The following is a 20,783-nucleotide window of genomic DNA, read 5'->3' as shown; positions in this document are numbered from 1 at the left end:
TTTTTTTACAAGGGCATTCCGAAGCCGATCCAGTATTTTGACACACCCGTTTTGCAGCTCACATGGCTTGTCACGTGACGCGTAGTCTCGATTAACCCAGTTTAGTGATAAACTCTTTTCTTGTGACATTTTGAATCTTGTAAGAAGTGACGAGATGAGAGCAGGACAAAGCGAAAGTCGCAGCCATTTACGGTTTTCCGTCATGCCGAAACAACCACACAGGTGGCAAGACCGACGCGCACTGCAAGTCCTGCCAGGTCAAATATATGCACAACGAACGTGAAATGACCAAGAAAAGCGTAGCCAGCACGAGAAGCATCAAAGACATATCCTCAGGAGAACAAAATACCCGAGGTGCAGGCGGCAGTTTCTGCTGAAGCTATGGTTTTGGAGCTGATGTGACTTTTCTCAGACAGGTGCGTTTCCGGACTGGAACATCGCGCAGAAGTATCAGTGCTACCGCTATAATAAAAACGATGTTTATTGACACGAGTAGGCAAGTTTACCTCCATAGTTACGATATTCTTGGTATTCTGACAGCAATGGGCAGTTATGAAAACAATACGTATTTAAAGTTCTTTCTGACCATGTCCGTAATTTTCTGAAAGTACACACACACAACAGAGTTTTACACACACAACACTTTCACACACACACCAGTTTCACACACACACACACACACACACAATCAATCAATATGAAGCTTATATAGCGCGTATTCCGTGGGTACAGTTCTAAGCGCTTGTACACACACACACACACACACACACACACACAGCAGAAGTTCACACACCCAAAGTTACTCCTATAGATCGTCATTCCTGTATATTTACTGGGGGACTGCTTTTTTAAAAGATCTGAAATAAGTTTATAACTCTGTGTTTGATCAATAATTACAGATTTTGTCATTAAACATTGAAAGAAGCATGTGTTTTGAATGTTTCTGTAATGTTAATTAATGGTGCAACAGATGCATGCAAAGCTTGTTTGATTTGTCCATTTTCAAATGTTGTGTGGAGTCAACTTATTTTTCTGAAAATACGCCAAGATGGTTTGAGAATACTTAGTGCAAAACAGGGGTTCCCAGGTCTGAATTTAATAGACGATGTTCGGAAAAAACAAGGGAAGCAACCGTGTTTCAAAGTAGTGTCTGCGTACGAGTTGCGCCGCCCATCACCGGGTCAAATAAAAATGGCTGCGAGGTTGACATAAACACATTGTTGTGGGTGTTTTAGATCGAATTCGTCCATTTGCTGAACGTTATGGGCCATAACTCTTTCCGCACTGCGCCCGACAGTTTGTCGGGCGCTCCTTAGCAGCTTTCAACGCCTGTGCCTGACAAACTGTCGGGCGGTGACACGCATCTTCTCTGACCTTGTTTCTGATCTAAAAATAAAAGACAGGTCACGAGCAAGGGAGGTAAATCTGTTCCCACTTCCTTCTTCTTTGTTTGGAGCAATTTGGCGAACAAAAATCGTCCGATTGAGTGTTTTTTGAGCATTTTTCCTGCGAAATATGAGCAACCAACGCCGCCAGTGAGGCAGGTTCTTGAGATTTTTCTCGACGATGACAGTGATTATGATGCCGAATGCGACGTTTCTTCGTCTCAATCGAGTGAAACAAGTGTTGATTTGAGTGGACAAGACCTGTGCGTGGGCTTCGATGCAAATGTGAGACAGAAACATCCTGTGACTTGTTGGAACAACTGTGACAGAGTGGTGTGTTTACATACTTTTTGGTGTTGTGTTTGTGACTTGGAAGAAGGATTTCTTTGAACTTTACACACTTTAGAAGGTACTGACTGCTACTCAACAGGTAAGAACATGCACTTATCATACAACACACAAAATTTTATGTGTCTACAACTATTAGTTGCAGAGTTAGAAGCGCTTTAGTGAAGTACCCATCAGATTTGCACTACAGTGCCAAAACCCTCCAGGCTGGAGAGGCTGCTGAGCCTGCACTGCAGTCAGGGCTGATAGGGTTAAACGTTGTGCATGGGGAACATGCACATCAGATTCCAGATATCCTCATCGATCCCCAGGTGTACGCTTTGTACCGTTTGTAAAACCCACGAAAGTGTGGAATCGCGAACGATGCCTGCGCTGGATCAAAGCATGAGGTCGACCCCACAGTCAACTCAACAATAACAAGATCAAAGACTGGACTTATGTCTGCACAAAAGTAAGTGACTTACAAGCTTATTGTGCGTGTTTAAATCTAATATTCTAGTTAATTATTGGTCTTCTTCAAAATCGTTTCGAGTTGTCACTAAGAAAATGAAATTGAAAGTGAGCAGCAGAATCACACCACACATTCATGCAAGTTATCTAAGACTAAAGAGTAAGACATACACTTAGCGAAGGTCAATGTTCATTTGTTTGTTTGTTGTTCTTGTTTAACCATTTACCTTGTCAGGACCATTTGCATGTTGTGATGGGAGTAATCTGAGAATTACATGCAGTTGACACTGCCCAGTTAAATGTGCACTCAGTTATCTCCCTACTCAGTTTAACGAAATCACAGAGAGAGAATGTTGAAAAAAGGAAGATGAAGCAATAACTTGCTCACTCTATGATACTAATTTTGTCACACTGAGTGACAGTATAAATTAAATATTGCACTTTGAGTTTTCTAAGTCTTATTCTGATGGGCTGTTAAGAATAGCAGTCTACATTATTTTCACTGTTCAGGACTATAATATGTGACAGATATTATAAATGCCTCCAGTCCACTGTTTTTTTTTTAATGAGCCCTTTTTTATTGCAGCATTTTAAAGATGGATGGCCAAGTGAGGAGAACCCTGACCCTTTGAGTGCAGGTACATCAGAAAATGATCAACCAAAGAAACGAAAGCTGCCCTTGAAGCGTTCTCAGCCCCCACCCCCCAAGATTCGGAAACTTACAGCCGCACGAATTCTTGCTTCTTTGGGGGTATACAATTTATTGAGATTATTTATTCTTTTAACCCTTTTTCACATTTGTTATGTGTATGTGCAGGTGTGTATGGTTAGTGCTGGCTGTATACCACAGGTTTTTAATTGTTCAAATCTTTCTTATTCATCACAAAACTTATCGTTCACTGTTATTCACAGTAGTGTTGACAATATTGAGAAAAGACTTGTTTTGATTGAAATAAAAATATTTTTTTCAGATGAATGGTGAACATGACAGAAAAGTTTGGGAGCTTACAGAAAAAAACATCACCGACTGCATGCAAGTTATCACCGACTGCATGCAATTAACTTGCATGCAAGTTATCACCGACTGCATGCAAGTTATCTTATCTTGGACAGGTAGGATACTTAAACAAAAGTCAATGTTCATTTGACTTGTTTGTTTGTTGTTCTTGTTTGAACCATTTACCTTTTCACTTTCAGGACCATTTGCATTTTGTGATGGGAGTAATCTGAAATGTCCACCAAATACCCGTGTGACTTGGAATAATAGGCCGTGAAAAGTAAATATTCGCCGTAATGGCTTGAGATTTACTGGCCGATGTGAATGCGTGATGTATTGTGTAAAAAATTCCATCTCACACGGCAGAAATTAATATGTAAATCGCCGTGAGCTCTTGTGAGAAGGGGCGATTAATAAATGTCCATTATTATTATTATTATTATTATTATTATTATTATTATTATTATTATTATTATTATTATTAAGTACATGCAGTTGTGCACTCATTTATTTCCTAGCCCTACTCAGTTCTACAAAATCACACAGATGTAACGCATGCAATCTTTGTAATTTTGAAATTGTCTGGAACTGCTGGAGCACTTTTGCTTTGTTATGTTATTTTTTTTATTTACCTTTTTGTTATTTAATTTTTTCTTTTGTGTGTATGTGCATGTGTGTATGATTAGTGCTGGCGGTATACCGTATTCATCACCAAATTTCACGTCCACAGCAGTGTTGACAATATCAAGAGAAGACTTGTTTTAATTGAAATAACATTATTTATTTTCAGGTGAATGGTGAACATGACAAAACGCATCAGAGCTTTCAGAACAAACATCACCGACTGTCATTTTCTATGCAAATTGCAATGTTTTATAAAAAGAATAATGGGATATTTGCTTGATCTTGTGTCTTTCTTTCTTGTTTATTGTGTGTGTATTTCTTAGGCATGCGTGTGTGTGTGGTTTTGTCATCAGAAATCATAAATTTATATAAACGGACTTGCATGCGCAAGGGAAAAACTGACAACAACAAACGTGTAACCAACAGAAGACAGACTTAGAAAAAAAGATACATTTTAATTTTCCACTGCTAGATGATGAAATAAATCACTAGTGAGTCACACTCACAGAAAAGTACACATTTGAAATCAACTTACTCGCCTTTGCAAGTACAGTAGGCTGACAGGACACAACTCCTTTTGTCAGAATCAACTGTGACGTCAAAATAGCCCACGGGTAGTAGAACGCAGCTCCACTAACTCTAGTAACTTGATCTTTTTCCCTGGTACGTGGTCTCACTTGTGCCTTCACTGCGAAATAGCCAGGCGTGTCGAAGCAGACTACCTCTATGCTCTTATTCTTAACAAAGCCGTCCCTCATCATAGAAAAACCTTCGGATTTCTGAGGATCCCTCACCGTCACGCTTCCAAACGAGCATTGGTTCTTAATCATGTACGAGATTGCATCCAAGTAATGGAACTCGGGTAGAGCAGATAAGTCGGCACCTCCCGAGATCAAAGTGGGATTCGATAGGCGAACCTCGCCGTCAGTCAGTTTCGCTTCGATCGCTTCCCATCGGTCTTCCATCAACCCATCTGGGTCCACTTCCAGAGACACTTCTTTGGCAAATTGGCACAATTCTACTAAATCATGTTTTTTTCTTCCGGACACAATATCCTCTTTGAATCAAAAACTTTTGTAGCTCTGCCAGTGATATGGGTGAACGTGAAGCCGCCATGATTGCCCGGGTAATAAGCGGCGCAACTCTGATTTTCCGGTACTTCTTACCTCCCCTGTTATTTCCGGAATTCGTCTATTGGCAAAAGGGGTCCAAATCCTTTCAGAAAAAAACACTAACACTGTAGCCAGCAGTACAAAGCACAGATTTCTCTTTCCAAAAAACACCAGCAGTACTGTAGCCAGCAGTACACAGCACAGATTTCTCTTTGCAGAAAAACTACCAGCAGGTTGTTGCCGACTGCTCCATGGCGCTGGAACTAAACCCTCGCTACGTCAAGGCGCTTACCCGCCGAGCCAAGGCCTTTGAGTCGCTCCAGCAGTTCAGGGATGCACTGGAAGGTCAGTCCCACGTTCTGTGTGTTGTTGTGGTGTGGTGTGGTGTGGTGTGGTGGGTTGGAGTGTGGTGTTGTGGTGTGGTGTGTGTTGTCTTGTAGCGTTGTATTGTGCTGCGTTGTGTATCTTTATCTCTGTCAGTTAACCTTCACCGTGCTGCCTTGGTCGTGTATCTTTATCTCTGTCCTTCACCGTGCTTCCTTGGTCGTGTATCTTTATCTCTGTCCTTCACCGTGCTTCCTTGGTCGTGTATCTTTATCTCTGTCCTTCACCGTGCTTCCTTGGTCGTGTATCTTTATCTCTGTCCTTCATTGTGCTTCCTTGGTCGTGTATCTTTATCTCTGTCCTTCACTGTGCTTCCTTGGTCGTGTATCTTTATCTCTGTCCTTCACCGTGCTTCCTTGGTCGTGTATCTTTATCTCTGTCCTTCACCGTGCTTCCTTGGTCGTGTATCTTTATCTCTGTCCTTCACCGTGCTTCCTTGGTCGTGTATCTTTATCTCTGTCCTTCACCGTGCTTCCTTGGTCGTGTATCTTTATCTCTGTCCTTCACCGTGCTTCCTTGGTCGTGTATCTTTATCTCTGTCAGTTAACCTTCACCGTGCTGCCTTGGTCGTGTATCTTTATCTCTGTCCTTCACCGTGCTTCCTTGGTCGGAGCCTCGCACAAGTGTCTGTATCTCTAAAACTATTGTGAGTTTTTGATTGAGACTTCGTGTAATCCTCAAACACCATAGAACCTTCATATCAACCAATTTTTAAAGGATTATCTTTAAGAAACAAATAAACAATGACGTCGTTTGAACCACACAGTCCGTATGTCGTGAGTCGTGGACGACCCATATCGAATTAAACTTAAGAAGGCATTGTGTGTAATATAGTCACCATATCTGTGTCACAGACATCACCACGGTGTGTATATTATAGTCACTATATATCTTTGTCACAGACATTATAACAGTGCAGGGATGTCGTTAGGCGTCGGACATCGGACATAGACCGATTGAAAGGCTCAAATGTCCGATTCACATCAGGGTTCGACACTAGCGGGGGGCGGAACGCCCCAGAGTTTTGTGTTCCGCCCCAAACATTGCCGAAGCTTGGGGCCCACTCCGCCCCAGGTTAAATTCCATAAATGACAAATCGAAAATTCTAATGCCAGAGCCAATCACTAAAAATCGCCAGTCAAAGTCGTCACTGAAATTCGCGTTACGATCAATGCCGCAGTCAAGAAAAAAAAAACATTGAAATCGTTGAAGGACAATGCAGCAAGGGAAATAACTCCCAGATTGCGCTCTTTAGCGTGAGAGATAAGTATCGCCTTCAAATGCCAAACGCAAAATGTGGCGACAGATCCCTGGTGTAAAAAGACATGGAAATGAAGATGAAGAACAGGGTGGAGAGAAACGAAAAAAGGAGACCGATGCAGCCAAAAGCGCGAAGCGCTGTCGTAATTTCAATGTCAAAATAATGGTTGAAAGAATTTCCCTGGCTTCAGTACGATGAAGTAAAACAGACAATGCATTGCCGCCCGTGCAGATCTTATAGCGGAGAACCACTTGGAAAAAGTGGGAATTCTGAAGGATATATACTTAGCATGAATAAGAGTGGGCCCCAGATTTTTGTTTTTCACCCCACCAATTTCCATCTCTGGGGCCAGTGTGGCCCCAGGCCAAATAAGTTAGTGTCGACCCCTGCACATTGCCGCATGGCGGTCAGATGTCCTATCGTTTTGAACTGAGCGCTGTCAGTGTCATTGTCCGATAAGAACTCCATGCCTTCGAACAGCGTAATATTCGATATTTTCCGTTCAAGCGACCGAGCACTTTCGCGTACAGGTGCACTGAAGTTGTGTAGTGCTCATCTTGCGTTTTCGGGAATTCCGAACCGTTTGCAAAATGAGCCGTTCAGGTACCACCTGTCTGCAGCACACCAAAGTTAGGAGTACAGGAGACAACTCCAACTAACTATTAAGTCTTGCGTCTGCTTTCGGTTTCAGTTCGAGACATTTTGACGAAGCGCATTGAATTATGCCACCGAAATCAAACTAAAGCCTGCCAAAGATCAACAAAAGCTGAAGATCTTTGGCTTTTCAATGGCATCCTGTGCTACATTTGAGTCAAAAACAGGTGAAAACACGGCAAGCGTCATTCTTGAAAATGGCAGTGCCAATGACAGTGTCGCCGCTGAAACTGACACAACCACGGAAAGAGAAGTTTTGTCTTTTGTACAGGACATGGTGTCGGCACGACAGGAAATTCGTAGAAACGGCCTTTTAACTATTCCTAGACCTTGACAGCAAAGAGACCATACTGCTTTGTCGAATCTGTGTTGAACCAGACTTTTTTTTCTCAGTATTTCATTTTTTGGGTCAAATCATTCAGTTTGTGAGACAATCAACACAAGAGCGCTGAAGGTCTTTGTACTTTTTACATGTTTCATTCTTTGTACTTTTTACATGTTTCATTCTTTGTACTTTTTACATGTTTCATTCTTTGTACTTTTTACATGTTTTATTCTTTGTACTTTTTACATGTTTCATTCTTTGTGTGTGTCCTATTTGGAACTAAATTAATAAAACAATGTATGCACAAATCTTTGGTGTATATATATATATATATCCTATATGTTTAAGCATGTGTGCGTGCACATGGTTTTGGAATCATTCCATGGACAGTGTTTTGCACAAAATGATGATGTCCTATTGAAATTTCTGAAAGTGGTCAAATGTCCTATTGATTCTGAAGAGCTCAGGACATTTGTCCTATAGGTGTGAATTTGTAACAACATCCCTGACAGTGTGTATAAAAACTATAATATAGTGACTATATCTGTGTTTCAGACATCACCACAGTGTGTATAAAAACTATAATATAGTGACTATATCTGTGTTTCAGACATCACCACAGTGTGCATACTGGAGGGGTTTCAGAACCAGGGCAGCCTGCAGCTAGCAGACCGAATCCTCAAGGAGCTGGGGCGAGCACGGGCCAAGGACGCGTACCAGGTCAGACATCGTGCCCAGCGCAGAGAAAAATCTCTTTACAGCCCTGTGATACTAACACAAGAAACATCTCTTTACAGCCCTGTGATACTAACACAAGAAACATCTCTTTACAGCCCTGTGATACTAACACAAGAAACATCTCTTTACAGCCCTGTGATACTAACACAAGAAACATCTCTTTACAGCCCTGTGATACTAACACAAGAAACATCTCTTTACAGCCCTGTGATACTAACACAAGAAACATCTCTTTACAGCGCTGTGATACTAACACAAGAAACATCTCTTTACAAGAAACAGCAGATTCAGTGATCGGGTAACCTCTCCAGAAACCGTGCCAAACTTACATGAAAAATTGAAAAAAAATAGGTTCACTGACAGAGTAGCCTTGTCAGATACGGTACCAAGCACACAAACAAACATCCTACATAAGAAAAAAACGTCCAGTGACAAGGCAGCATGCACAAGGCAGCACGCACCACTCTGTGATCTGCTTCCAGACACGGTCACATTTGTACCAAGTGCTTACCCTAACTCTAACCATTTTACACTTCTACTAGATTGGTCCACAAAACGATTAGATTTGATCAATGGGAATGAAGTTAACAAATTTCAAACTGTATGCAATACGAAGTCTTACTAAAGAATGGGACACCTTGTGTGTTGTGAGGCCTTGTTGAAACGTCAGTCATACAACTACCACAAAACACTACTAGTACTAATACTACCACAGCTACCACTATGTGCTAGCATCAGTACCACAATTAGCAGTGAGAGTGTGGCGCTGTGTGTTACAGAACAAGCAGCCCTCACTATATACTAGCATCAGTACCACAATTAGCAGTGAGATTGGTGGTGTGTGTTACAGAACAAGCACCCCTCACTATGTACTAGCATCAGTACCACAATTAGCAGTGAGACTGGTGGTGTGTGTTACAGAACAAGCACCCCTCACTATGTGCTAGCATCAGTACCACAATTAGCAGTGAGAGTGTGGCGCTGTGTGTTACAGAACAAGCAGCCCTCACTATGTACTAGCATCAGTACCACAATTAGCAGTGAGACTGGTGGTGTGTGTTACAGAACAAGCACCCCTCACTATGTGCTAGCATCAGTACCACAATTAGCAGTGAGACTTTGGCGCTGTGTGTTGCAGAACAAGCAGCCCTCGCTATGTACTAGCATCAGTACCACAATTAGCAGTGAGACTTTGGCGCTGTGTGTTGCAGAACAAGCACCCCTCACTATGTGCTAGCATCAGTACCACAATTAGCAGTGAGACTGGTGCTGTGTGTTGCAGAACAAGCAGCCCTCGCTGCCATCCAAGTTCTTCGTTAGAAACTACCTGGCCGGCTTTGCCAACGACCCTGTCCTCAAGATCGACAACGTGGGCAAGGTCGGGTCACCGCATCAGGAAGGTCAAGGTGACGTCAAGGTCAAGGCTGAGGAAGCTTCAGGGAACGGGGAGGAGAATTCAGATGAGAATGGCGATGCCGTCTTGTTAGAAAAACCTAGGTCAGTGTTAGGCCATGGCTGTTGTGTCAATAGTGTCTGTTTATGTGGGTAAGATTTAACATGAGATATGGCTGTTGTGTCATTAGTGTCTGTTAACATGAGATATGGCTGTTGTGTCATTAGTGTCTGTTTATGTGGGTAAGATTTAACATGAGATATGGCTGTTGTGTCATTAGAGTCTGTTTATGTGGGTAAGATTTAACATGAGATATGGCTGTTGTGTCATTAGTGTCTGTTTATGTGGGTAAGATTTAACATGAGATATGGCTGTTGTGTCAATAGTGTCTGTTTATGTGGGTAAGATTTAACATGAGATATGGCTGTTGTGTCATTAGTGTCTGTTAACATGAGATATGGCTGTTGTGTCATTCATTATACTGATGACATTGTGTGTTGATTGTCAGTGCACTGGACAGAGTCAAGGATTTAGAGTCTGGTTGCTATGACGATGTGATCCCGCTCTGGATAGAGACAGTGATGATGAAGATAATGATATTGATGATGAAGATAATGATATTGATGATGAAGATAATGATATTGATGATGAAGATAATGATATTGATGATGAAGATAATGATATTGATGATGAAGATAATGATATTGATGATGAAGATAATGATATTGATGATGAAGATAATGATATTGATGGTGAAGATAATGATATTGATGATGAAGATAATGATATTGATGGTGAAGATAATGATATTAATGATGAAGATAATGATATTGATGACATTGGAATGATTGTCAGTGCGCTGGACAGAGCGAAGGACGCCCTGGAGTCTGGTCGCTATGACGAAGTGATCCCGCTCTGCACGGAGGAGGTAGAGACGGCAGACAGCCCGGTGCTAGCGGAGGCCTTGTTGCTACGGGCAACCTTCTACATCCTCAGCGGTCAGGGGCAGCAAGGGCTGGCAGACCTGGAAAGCTTGCTCACCCTGGACACCGTCAGGCCACCGGTCAGTGTGTGTGTGTGTGTGTGTGTGTGTCAGGGCAGCAAGGGCTGGCAGACCTGGACAGCTTGCTCACCCTGGACACCGTCAGGCCACCGGTCAGTGTGTGTGTGTGTGTGTGTCAGGGCAGCAAGGGCTGGCAGACCTGGACAGCTTGCTTACCCTGGACACCGTCCGACCACCGGTCAGTGTGTGTGTGTGTGTGTGTGTGTGTGTGTCAGGGAAGCAAGGGCTGGCAGACCTGGACAGCTTGCTCACCCTGGACACTGTCAGGCCACCGGTCAGTGTGTGTGTGTGTGTGTGTGCGGTGTGTGTGTGTGTGTGTGTGTGTGTGTGTGTGTGTGTCAGGGCAGCAAGGGCTGGCAGACCTGGACAGCTTGCTTACCCTGGACACCGTCAGGCCACCGGTCAGTGTGTGTCAGGGGCAGTGACTGTAGTAATGTGGTTGTGACAGTGGTGATGTGTTTGTGACTGTGGTGATGTGGTTGTGACTGTGGCAGGTGGGGGTGATGTGGTGTTGATGTGGTTGTGGCAGGTGGAGGCGAACACGCTGATCAAGAAGGGCAGCCTGTTGGTGTGGTTGTGACTGTGGCAGGTGGGGGTGATGTGGTTGTGACTGTGGCAGGTGGGGGTGATGTGGTTGTGACTGTGGCAGGTGAGGGTGATGTGGTTGTGACTGTGGCAGGTGGGGGTGATGTGGTTGTGACTTTGGCAGGTGGGGGTGATGTGGTTGTGACTGTGGCAGGTGGTGTTGATGTGGTTGTGACTGTGGCAGGTGGGGGCGATCTGGTTGTGATGTGGTTGTGACTGTGGCAGGTGCGGGTGATGTGGTGTTGATGTGGTTGTGACTGTGGCAGGTGGGGGCGATCTGGTTGTGATGTGGTTGTGACTGTGGGTGATGTGGTGTTGATGTGGTTGTGACTGTGGCAGGTGGGGGCGATCTGGTTGTGATGTGGTTGTGACTGTGGTGGGTGATGTGGTGTTGTGGTTGTGACTGTGGCAGGTGGGGGCCAACGCGCTGATCAAGAAGGGCAGCCTGTTGATGCAGAAGGACCGGCAGACGGAGGCCATGGATTGTTTCACCACCGCCGAGGATCTCCACCCCCAGAACTCTGACATCTACCATCATCGCGGCCAGGTAACTCTCACCTGTAGCTGTGTTCTCTCTACCGCCCCCATCTCTGACATCTACCATCACTGCAGCCAGGTAACTCTCACTTGTAGCTGTGTTCTCTCCCATCTCTGACATCTACCATCACTGCGGCCAGGTAACTCTCACCTGTAGCTGTGTTCTCTCTACCCCCCCATCTCTGACATCTACCATCACTGCAGCCAGGTAACTCTCACTTGTAGCTGTGTTCTCTCCCATCTCTGACATCTACCATCACTGCGGCCAGGTAACTCTCACCTGTAGCTGTGTTCTCTCCACCCCCATGTGTAGTTTAGTGTGTTGTGTAGTGTGTTGTGTAATGACTGTTGACCAGTGTGTAATGTGTTACAGCAACTACTACTGATGGAGCGACTAGAGTGACCAGTGTGTAATGTGTTACAGCAACTACTACTGATGGAGCGACTAGAGTGACCAGTGTGTAATGTGTTGCAGCAACTACTACTGATGGAGCGACTAGAGTGACCAGTGTGTAATGTGTTGCAGCAACTACTACTGATGGAGCGACTAGAGTGACCAGTGTGTAATGTGTTGCAGCAACTACTACTGATGGAGCGACTAGAGGAAGCCATGCTGGACTTTCAGAAGAGCATCATCCTGTCTCCTCACTTCCCCACGTCATACGTACAGAAAGCTTTTGCAGGTCTGTGTTCACACACACACACGCACGCACGCACACACACTAATGCACGCACACACTCACACACGCATGCACATACACACACAGAGCTTTCAAATATGCACCGGTTTGTTACATTATGCAACAGGTGCATAGGGCAGGGGAGATAATGTGGAAAAAATGTAATTTTACTGTATGTGTCATGATGCTGTGTGCACAACACAGTGATGTTGTCTTACTGTAATGTGTCATGATGCTGTGTGCAGAACAGTGATGTTGTCTTACTGTATGTGTCATGATGCTGTGTGCACAACACAGTGATGTTGTCTTACTGTAATGTGTCATGATGTTGTCTTACTGTAATGTGTCATGATGCTGTGTGCACAACACAGTGATGTTGTCTTACTGTATGTGTCATGATGCTGTGTGCACAACACAGTGATGTTGTCTTACTGTAATGTGTCATGATGCTGTCTTACTGTAATGTGTCATGATGCTGTGTGCACAACACAGTGATGTTGTCTTACTGTATGTGTCATGATGTTGTCTTACTGTATGTGTCATGATGCTGTGTGCACAACACAGTGATGTTGTCTTACTGTATGTGTCATGATGCTGTGTGCACAACACAGTGATGTTGTCTTACTGTATGTGTCATGATGCTGTGTGCACAACACAGTGATGTTGTCTTACTGTATGTGTCATGATGCTGTGTGCACAACACAGTGATGTTGTCTTACTGTATGTGTCATGATGCTGTGTGCAGAACACAGTGATGTTGTCTTACTGTATGTGTCATGATGCTGTGTGCACAACACAGTGATGTTGTCTTACTGTATGTGTCATGATGCTGTGTGCACATCCCGCAGTGGGGCACTGCGGTTATGAAATTAAAGGCCCCTCCTGTTTTTGGAACCGCAGGAGCTTTCTAGTTTGCTGTTAGGTAGATTTTTGGTTCCTCTTTCCTGTCATGCTCTCTTTTTCTTCATGAATTCTTTTCTTTTTTCTGCCTTCTTGCTCATTCACCTGTATTTTTTCCAAAAATCTCTTCTCTTGCCGCTTGTCTCGCGATTCATGTATAGTTTAATCTGTTAGTGTTCTGATGTAAGTCCAGCAGTAGATAGGTTAAGCCTATTTTAACATACTGGAAACTGGTAATCTTCCAGTAGGTATTAATTTAGTTTTACTAAAGCCTGCTGGGACACAAGTAATGGGTTAGTGCATTTGTAAACAGGAATCGCTTGACAAGTGGCCCCCTTCATCCCCCCCTTCCTCGTCCTGATATGGCTCTGCGTAGTCGGCTGGACGTTAAGCAACAAATAAACAAACAAACAAACAAACAAGCTGTGTGCAGAACACAGTGATGTTGTCTTACTGTATGTGTCATGATGCTGTGTGCAGAACACAGTGATGTTGTCTTACTGTAATGTGTCATGATGCTGTGTGCAGAACACAGTGATGTTGTCTTACTGTATGTGTCATGATGCTGTGTGCAGAACACAGTGATGTTGTCTTACTGTATGTGTCATGATGCTGTGTGCACAACACAGTGATGTTGTCTTACTGTATGTGTCATGATGCTCTGTGCAGAACACAGTGATGTCTTACTGTATGTGTCATGATGCTGTGTGCACAACACAGTGATGTTGTCTTACTGTAATGTGTCATGATGCTGTGTGCAGAACACAGTGATGTCTTACTGTATGTGTCATGATGCTGTGTGCAGAACACAGTGATGTTGTCTTACTGTATGTGTCATGATGCTGTGTGCACAACACAGTGATGTCTTACTGTAATGTGTCATGATGCTGTGTGCACAACACAGTGATGTTGTCTTACTGTATGTGTCATGATGCTGTGTGCAGAACACAGTGATGTTGTCTTACTGTATGTGTCATGATGCTGTGTGCACAACACAGTGATGTTGTCTTACTGTAATGTGTCATGATGCTGTGTGCACAACACAGTGATGTTGTCTTACTGTATGTGTCATGATGCTGTGTGCACAACACAGTGATGTTGTCTTACTGTATGTGTCATGATGCTGTGTGCACAACACAGTGATGTTGTCTTACTGTATGTGTCATGATGCTGTGTGCACAACACAGTGATGTTGTCTTACTGTATGTGTCATGATGCTGTGTGCAGAACACAGTGATGTTGTCTTACTGTATGTGTCATGATGCTGTGTGCACAACACAGTGATGTTGTCTTACTGTATGTGTCATGATGCTGTGTGCACAACACAGTGATGTTGTCTTACTGTATGTGTCATGATGCTGTGTGCAGAACACAGTGATGTCTTACTGTATGTGCCATGATGCTGTGTGCACAACACAGTGATGTTGTCTTACTGTATGTGTCATGATGCTGTGTGCACAACACAGTGATGTTGTCTTACTGTATGTGTCATGATGCTGTGTGCAGAACACAGTGATGTCTTACTGTATGTGTCATGATGCTGTGTGCACAACACAGTGATGTTGTCTTACTGTATGTGTCATGATGCTGTGTGCAGAACACAGTGATGTTGTCTTACTGTATGTGTCATGATGCTGTGTGCACAACACAGTGATGTTGTCTTACTGTATGTGTCATGATGCTGTGTGCACAACACAGTGATGTTGTCTTACTGTATGTGTCATGATGCTGTGTGCAGAACACAGTGATGTTGTCTTACTGTATGTGTCATGATGCTGTGTGCACAACACAGTGATGTTGTCTTACTGTATGTGTCATGATGCTGTGTGCAGAACAGTGATGTTGTCTTACTGTATGTGTCATGATGCTGTGTGCAGAACAGTGATGTTGTCTTACTGTATGTGTCATGATGCTGTGTGCACAACACAGTGATGTTGTCTTACTGTATGTGTCATGATGCTGTGTGCACAACACAGTGATGTTGTCTTACTGTATGTGTCATGATGCTGTGTGCACAACACAGTGATGTTGTCTTACTGTATGTGTCATGATGCTGTGTGCAGAACACAGTGATGTTGTCTTACTGTATGTGTCATGATGCTGTGTGCAGAACAGTGATGTTGTCTTACTGTATGTGTCATGATGCAGTGTGCAGAACAGTGATGTTGTCTTACTGTAATGTGTCATGATGTTGTCTTACTGTATGTGTCATGATGCTGTGTGCACAACACAGTGATGTTGTCTTACTGTATGTGTCATGATGCTGTGTGCACAACACAGTGATGTTGTCTTACTGTATGTGTCATGATGCTGTGTGCAGAACACAGTGATGTTGTCTTACTGTAATGTGTCATGATGCTGTGTGCAGAACACAGTGATGTTGTCTTACTGTATGTGTCATGATGCTGTGTGCACAACACAGTGATGTTGTCTTACTGTATGTGTCATGATGCTGTGTGCAGAACACAGGAAAGCCATGACCCTGGGCAGCCCCCTGGGACTGGAGCAGGCACAGAAGTCGTTTGAGGCGGCCATCCAGCGCTTCCCCAGGTGTTCTGATGCCTTCATGCTGTACGGACAGGTACAATATAATGCCACCCCTTGTTAGATGGCTTCATGCTGTACAGACAGGTACAATATAATGCCACCCCTTGTTAGATGGCTTCATGCTGTACAGACAGGTACAATATAATGCCACCCCTTGTTAGATGGCTTCATGCTGCACAGACAGGTACAATATAATGCCACCCCTTGTTAGATGATTCAAGCTGTACAGACAGGTACAATATAATGCCACCCCTTGTTAGATGGCTTCATGCTGTACAGACAGGTACAATATAATGCCACCCCTTGTTAGATGGCTTCATGCTGTACAGACAGGTACAATATAATGCCACCCCTTGTTAGATGACTTCATGCTGTACAGACAGGTACAATATGATGCCACCCCTTGTTAGATGACTTCATGCTGTACAGACAGGTACAATATAATGCCACCCCTTGTTAGATGGCTTCATGCTGTACAGACAGGTACAATATAATGCCACCCCTTGTTAGATGACTTCATGCTGTACAGACAGGTACAATATAATGCCACCCCTTGTTAGATGGCTTCATGCTGTACAGACAGGTACAATATAATGCCACCCCTTGTTAGATGGCTTCATGCTGTACAGACAGGTACAATATGATGCTGTACAGACAGGTACAGTATGATGCCACCCCTTGTTAGATGGCTTCATGCTGTACAGACAGGTACAATATAATGCCACCCCTTGTTAGATGGCTTCATGCTGTACAGACAGGTACAATATAATGCCACCCCTTGTTAGATGACTTCATGCTGCACAGACAGGTACAATATGATGCCACCCCTTGTTAGATGACTTCATGCTGTACAGACAGGTACAATATAATGCCACCCCTTGTTAGATGACTTCATGCTGTACAGACAGGTACAATATGATGCCACCCCTTGTTAGATGACTTCATGCTGTACAGACAGGTACAATATGATGCCACCCCTTGTTAGATGGCTTCATGCTGTACAGACAGGTACAATATGATGCCACCCCTTGTTAGATGACTTCATGCTGTACAGACAGGTACAATCATGCTGGACAGACAGGTACAATATGATGCCACCCCTTGTTAGATGGCTTCATGCTGTACAGACAGGTACAATATAATGCCACCCCTTGTTAGATGACTTCATGCTGTACAGACAGGTACAATATAATGCCACCCCTTGTTAGATGACTTCATGCTGTACAGACAGGTACAATATAATGCCACCCCTTGTTAGATGACTTCATGCTGTACAGACAGGTACAATATAATGCCACCCCTTGTTAGATGACTTCATGCTGTACAGACAGGTACAATATGATGCCACCCCTTGTTAGATGGCTTCATGCTGTACAGACAGGTACAATATAATGCCACCCCTTGTTAGATAACTTCATGCTGCACAGACAGGTACAATATGATGCCACCCCTTGTTAGATGGCTTCATGCTGTACAGACAGGTACAATATGATGCCACCCCTTGTTAGATGGCTTCATGCTGTACAGACAGGTACAATATGATGCCACCCCTTGTTAGATGGCTTCATGCTGTACAGACAGGTACAATATGATGCCACCCCTTGTTAGATGACTTCATGCTGTACAGACAGGTACAATATGATGCTGTACAGACAGGTACAATATAATGCCACCCCTTGTTAGATGACTTCATGCTGTACAGACAGGTACAATATGATGCCACCCCTTGTTAGATGACTTCATGCTGTACAGACAGGTACAATATGATGCCACCCCTTGTTAGATGACTTCATGCTGTACAGACAGGTACAATATGATGCCACCCCTTGTTAGATGGCTTCATGCTGTACAGACAGGTACAATATAATGCCACCCCTTGTTAGATGACTTCATGCTTTACAGACAGGTACAATATGATGCCACCCCATGTTAGATGGCTTCATGCTGTACAGACAGGTACAATATAATGCCACCCCTTGTTAGATGACTTCATGCTGTACAGACAGGTACAATATGATGCCACCCCTTGTTAGATGGCTTCATGCTGTACAGACAGGTACAATATGATGCCACCCCTTGTTAGATGACTTCATGCTGTACAGACAGGTACAATATAATGCCACCCCTTGTTAGATGACTTCATGCTGTACAGACAGGTACAATATAATGCCACCCCTTGTTAGATGGCTTCATGCTGTACAGACAGGTACAATATGATGCCACCCCTTGTTAGATGGCTTCATGCTGTACAGACAGGTACAATATAATGCCACCCCTTGTTAGATGGCTTCATGCTGTACAGACAGGTACAATATGATGCCACCCCTTGTTAGATGGCTTCATGCTGTACAGACAGGTACAATATGATGCCACCCCTTGTTAGATGACTTCATGCTGTACAGACAGGTACAATATAATGCCACCCCTTGTTAGATGGCTTCATGCTGTACAGACAGGTACAATATGATGCCACCCCTTGTTAGATGGCTTCATGCTGTACAGACAGGTACAAGGCAATGCCACCCCTTGTTAGATGGCTTCATGCTACACAGACAGGTACAATATAATGCCACCCCTTGTTAGATGACTTCATGCTGTACAGACAGGTACAATATGATGCCACCCCTTGTTAGATGGCTTCATGCTGTACAGACAGGTACAATATGATGCCACCCCTTGTTAGATGGCTTCATGCTGTACAGACAGGTACAATATGATGCCACCCGGCTCACATGAATTATGTTTCAACACTCTGCATGGGACAGGGGAGATAATGTAGAAAAAAATGTAGGTGACAGCAAGGCTGAGACACTGTGTGTGTGTTGAGTGTCACTGTTTGGCAGCGTTAAAGGTATCAGTTAGAGAATGGTACTTGATTGCATGAGTTAGAGTGATGAAACCATAGTCATTCAGCTTAACTCATTGTTAATAAAAATGTTTCAACAGATATGAAGTTAAGTATTCTGAATGTTCTTCCACTTGAGAAGCATCTTCAGCTGAACAAGGCACTTATAATGCACAAAGTTGGGGCGGGGATGTAGCTCAGTCAGGGCGGGGATGTAGCTCAGTCAGGGCGGGGATGTAGCTCAGTCAGGGCGGGGATGTAGCTCAGTCGGGGCGGGGATGTAGCTCAGTCAGGGCGGGGATGTAGCTCAGTCAGGGCGGGGATGTAGCTCAGTCAGGGCGGGGATGTAGCTCAGTCAGGGCGGGGATGTAGCTCAGTCAGAGCGGGGATGTAGCTCAGTCAGGGCGGGGATGTAGCTCAGTCGGGGCGGGGATGTAGCTCAGTCGGGGCGGGGATGTAGCTCAGTCAGGGCGGGGATGTAGCTCAGTCAGGGCGGGGATGTAGCTCAGTCAGGGCGGGGATGTAGCTCAGTCAGGGCGGGGATGTAGCTCAGTCAGGGCGGGGATGTAGCTCAGTCAGGGCGGGGATGTAGCTCAGTCAGGGCGGGGATGTAGCTCAGTCAGGGCGGGGATGTAGCTCAGTCAGGGCGGGGATGTAGCTCACTCAGGGCGGGGATGTAGCTCAGTCAGGGCGGGGATGTAGCTCGGTCGGTAGCGTGCTGGATTTGTATCCAGTTGGCCGCTGTCAGCGTGAGTTCGTCCTCACGTTCGGCGAGAGATTTATTTCTCAGAGTCAACTTTGTGTGCAGACTCTCCTCGTTGTCCGAACATCCCCGTGTGTACACGCAAGCACAAGACCAAGTGCGCACGAAAAAGATCCTGTAATCCATGTCAGAGTTCGGTGGGTTATAGAAACACGAAAATACCCAGCATGCTTCCTCTGAAAACGGCGTTTGGCTGCCTAAATGGCGGGGTAAAAAACGGTCATACACGTAAAATTCCACTCGTGCAAAAAACACGAGTGTACGTGGGAGTTTCAGTCCACGAACGCAGAAGAAGAAGCACACAGTTTATTCTGTAAAAGTGCAACTTTACATTTCATCATTATTTAAGAGAGCTGCCGACAGATGGGATCTGCCAACCTCATCCCAACAGTTCCAAGTACAGACCTTTATAAGACCAGTCTCACAGACCTTCATAAGACCAGTCTCACAGACCTTCATAAGACCAGTCTCACAGACCTTCATAAGACCAGTCTCACAGACCTTCATAAGACCAGTCTCACAGACCTTCATAAGACCAGTCTCACAGACCTTTATAAGACCAGTCTCACAGACCTTTATAAGACCAGTCTCACAGACATATATAAGACCAGTCTTACAGACCTTTATAAGACCAGTCTTACAGGTCTTCATAAGACCAGTCTCACAGACCTTTATAAGACCAGTCTTACAGGTCTTTATTAGACCAGTCTCACAGACCTTCATAAGACCAGTCTCACAGACCTTTATAAGACCAGTCTCACAGACCTTTATAAGACCAGTCTCACAGACCTTTATAAGACCAGTCTCACAGACCTTTATAAGACCAGTCTTACAGACCTTTATAAGACCAGTCTCACAGACCTTTATAAGACCAGTCTTACAACCGGCACGGTTGGCCTAGTGGTAAGGCGTCCGCCCCGTGATCGGGAGGTCGTGGGTTCGAACCCCGGCCGGGTCATACCTAAGACTTTAAAATTGGCAATCTAGTGGCTGCTCCGCCTGGCGTTAAAGCTAGGACTGGTTGGTCCGGTGTCAGAATAATGTGACTGGGTGAGACATGAAGCCTGTGCTGCGACTTCTGTCTTGTGTGTGGCGCACGTTATATGTCAAAGCAGCACCGCCCTGATATGGCCCTTCGTGGTCGGCTGGGCTAACAAACAAACCATTCTCACAGACTTCTATAAGACCAGTC

At 44.4% G+C, this 20,783-nt stretch overlaps 1 protein-coding gene and 1 long non-coding RNA gene across 6 annotated transcripts in view; both read left to right on the top strand.

Moving 5' to 3' along the window:
* The window catches only part of LOC138974336 (mitochondrial import receptor subunit TOM70-like), a 554,410-nt gene that overhangs the window by 1,923 nt on the left and 531,704 nt on the right, over positions 1-20,783 (top strand). For all 5 annotated transcript variants that reach the window (XM_070347057.1, XM_070347060.1, XM_070347059.1 and 2 more), the window contains exons 3-9: positions 5,135-5,261; positions 8,151-8,260; positions 9,561-9,775; positions 10,527-10,734; positions 11,732-11,866; positions 12,434-12,539; positions 15,899-16,017. In XM_070347057.1, the coding sequence (XP_070203158.1) occupies positions 5,135-5,261; positions 8,151-8,260; positions 9,561-9,775; positions 10,527-10,734; positions 11,732-11,866; positions 12,434-12,539; positions 15,899-16,017 (1,020 nt within the window). The remainder of the gene's footprint in view (positions 1-5,134; positions 5,262-8,150; positions 8,261-9,560; positions 9,776-10,526; positions 10,735-11,731; positions 11,867-12,433; positions 12,540-15,898; positions 16,018-20,783) is intronic.
* Positions 1,991-4,161, top strand: LOC138974337 (uncharacterized). The gene is made up of 3 exons (XR_011458402.1): positions 1,991-2,184; positions 2,770-2,934; positions 3,971-4,161. It is a non-coding gene; the product is annotated as an uncharacterized lncRNA (long non-coding RNA).

Source organism: Littorina saxatilis, linkage group LG8 (assembly GCF_037325665.1).
Source record: "Littorina saxatilis isolate snail1 linkage group LG8, US_GU_Lsax_2.0, whole genome shotgun sequence".
Taxonomy (NCBI): domain Eukaryota; kingdom Metazoa; phylum Mollusca; class Gastropoda; order Littorinimorpha; family Littorinidae; genus Littorina; species Littorina saxatilis.
This window is presented reverse-complemented; position numbering and strand designations above follow the sequence as displayed.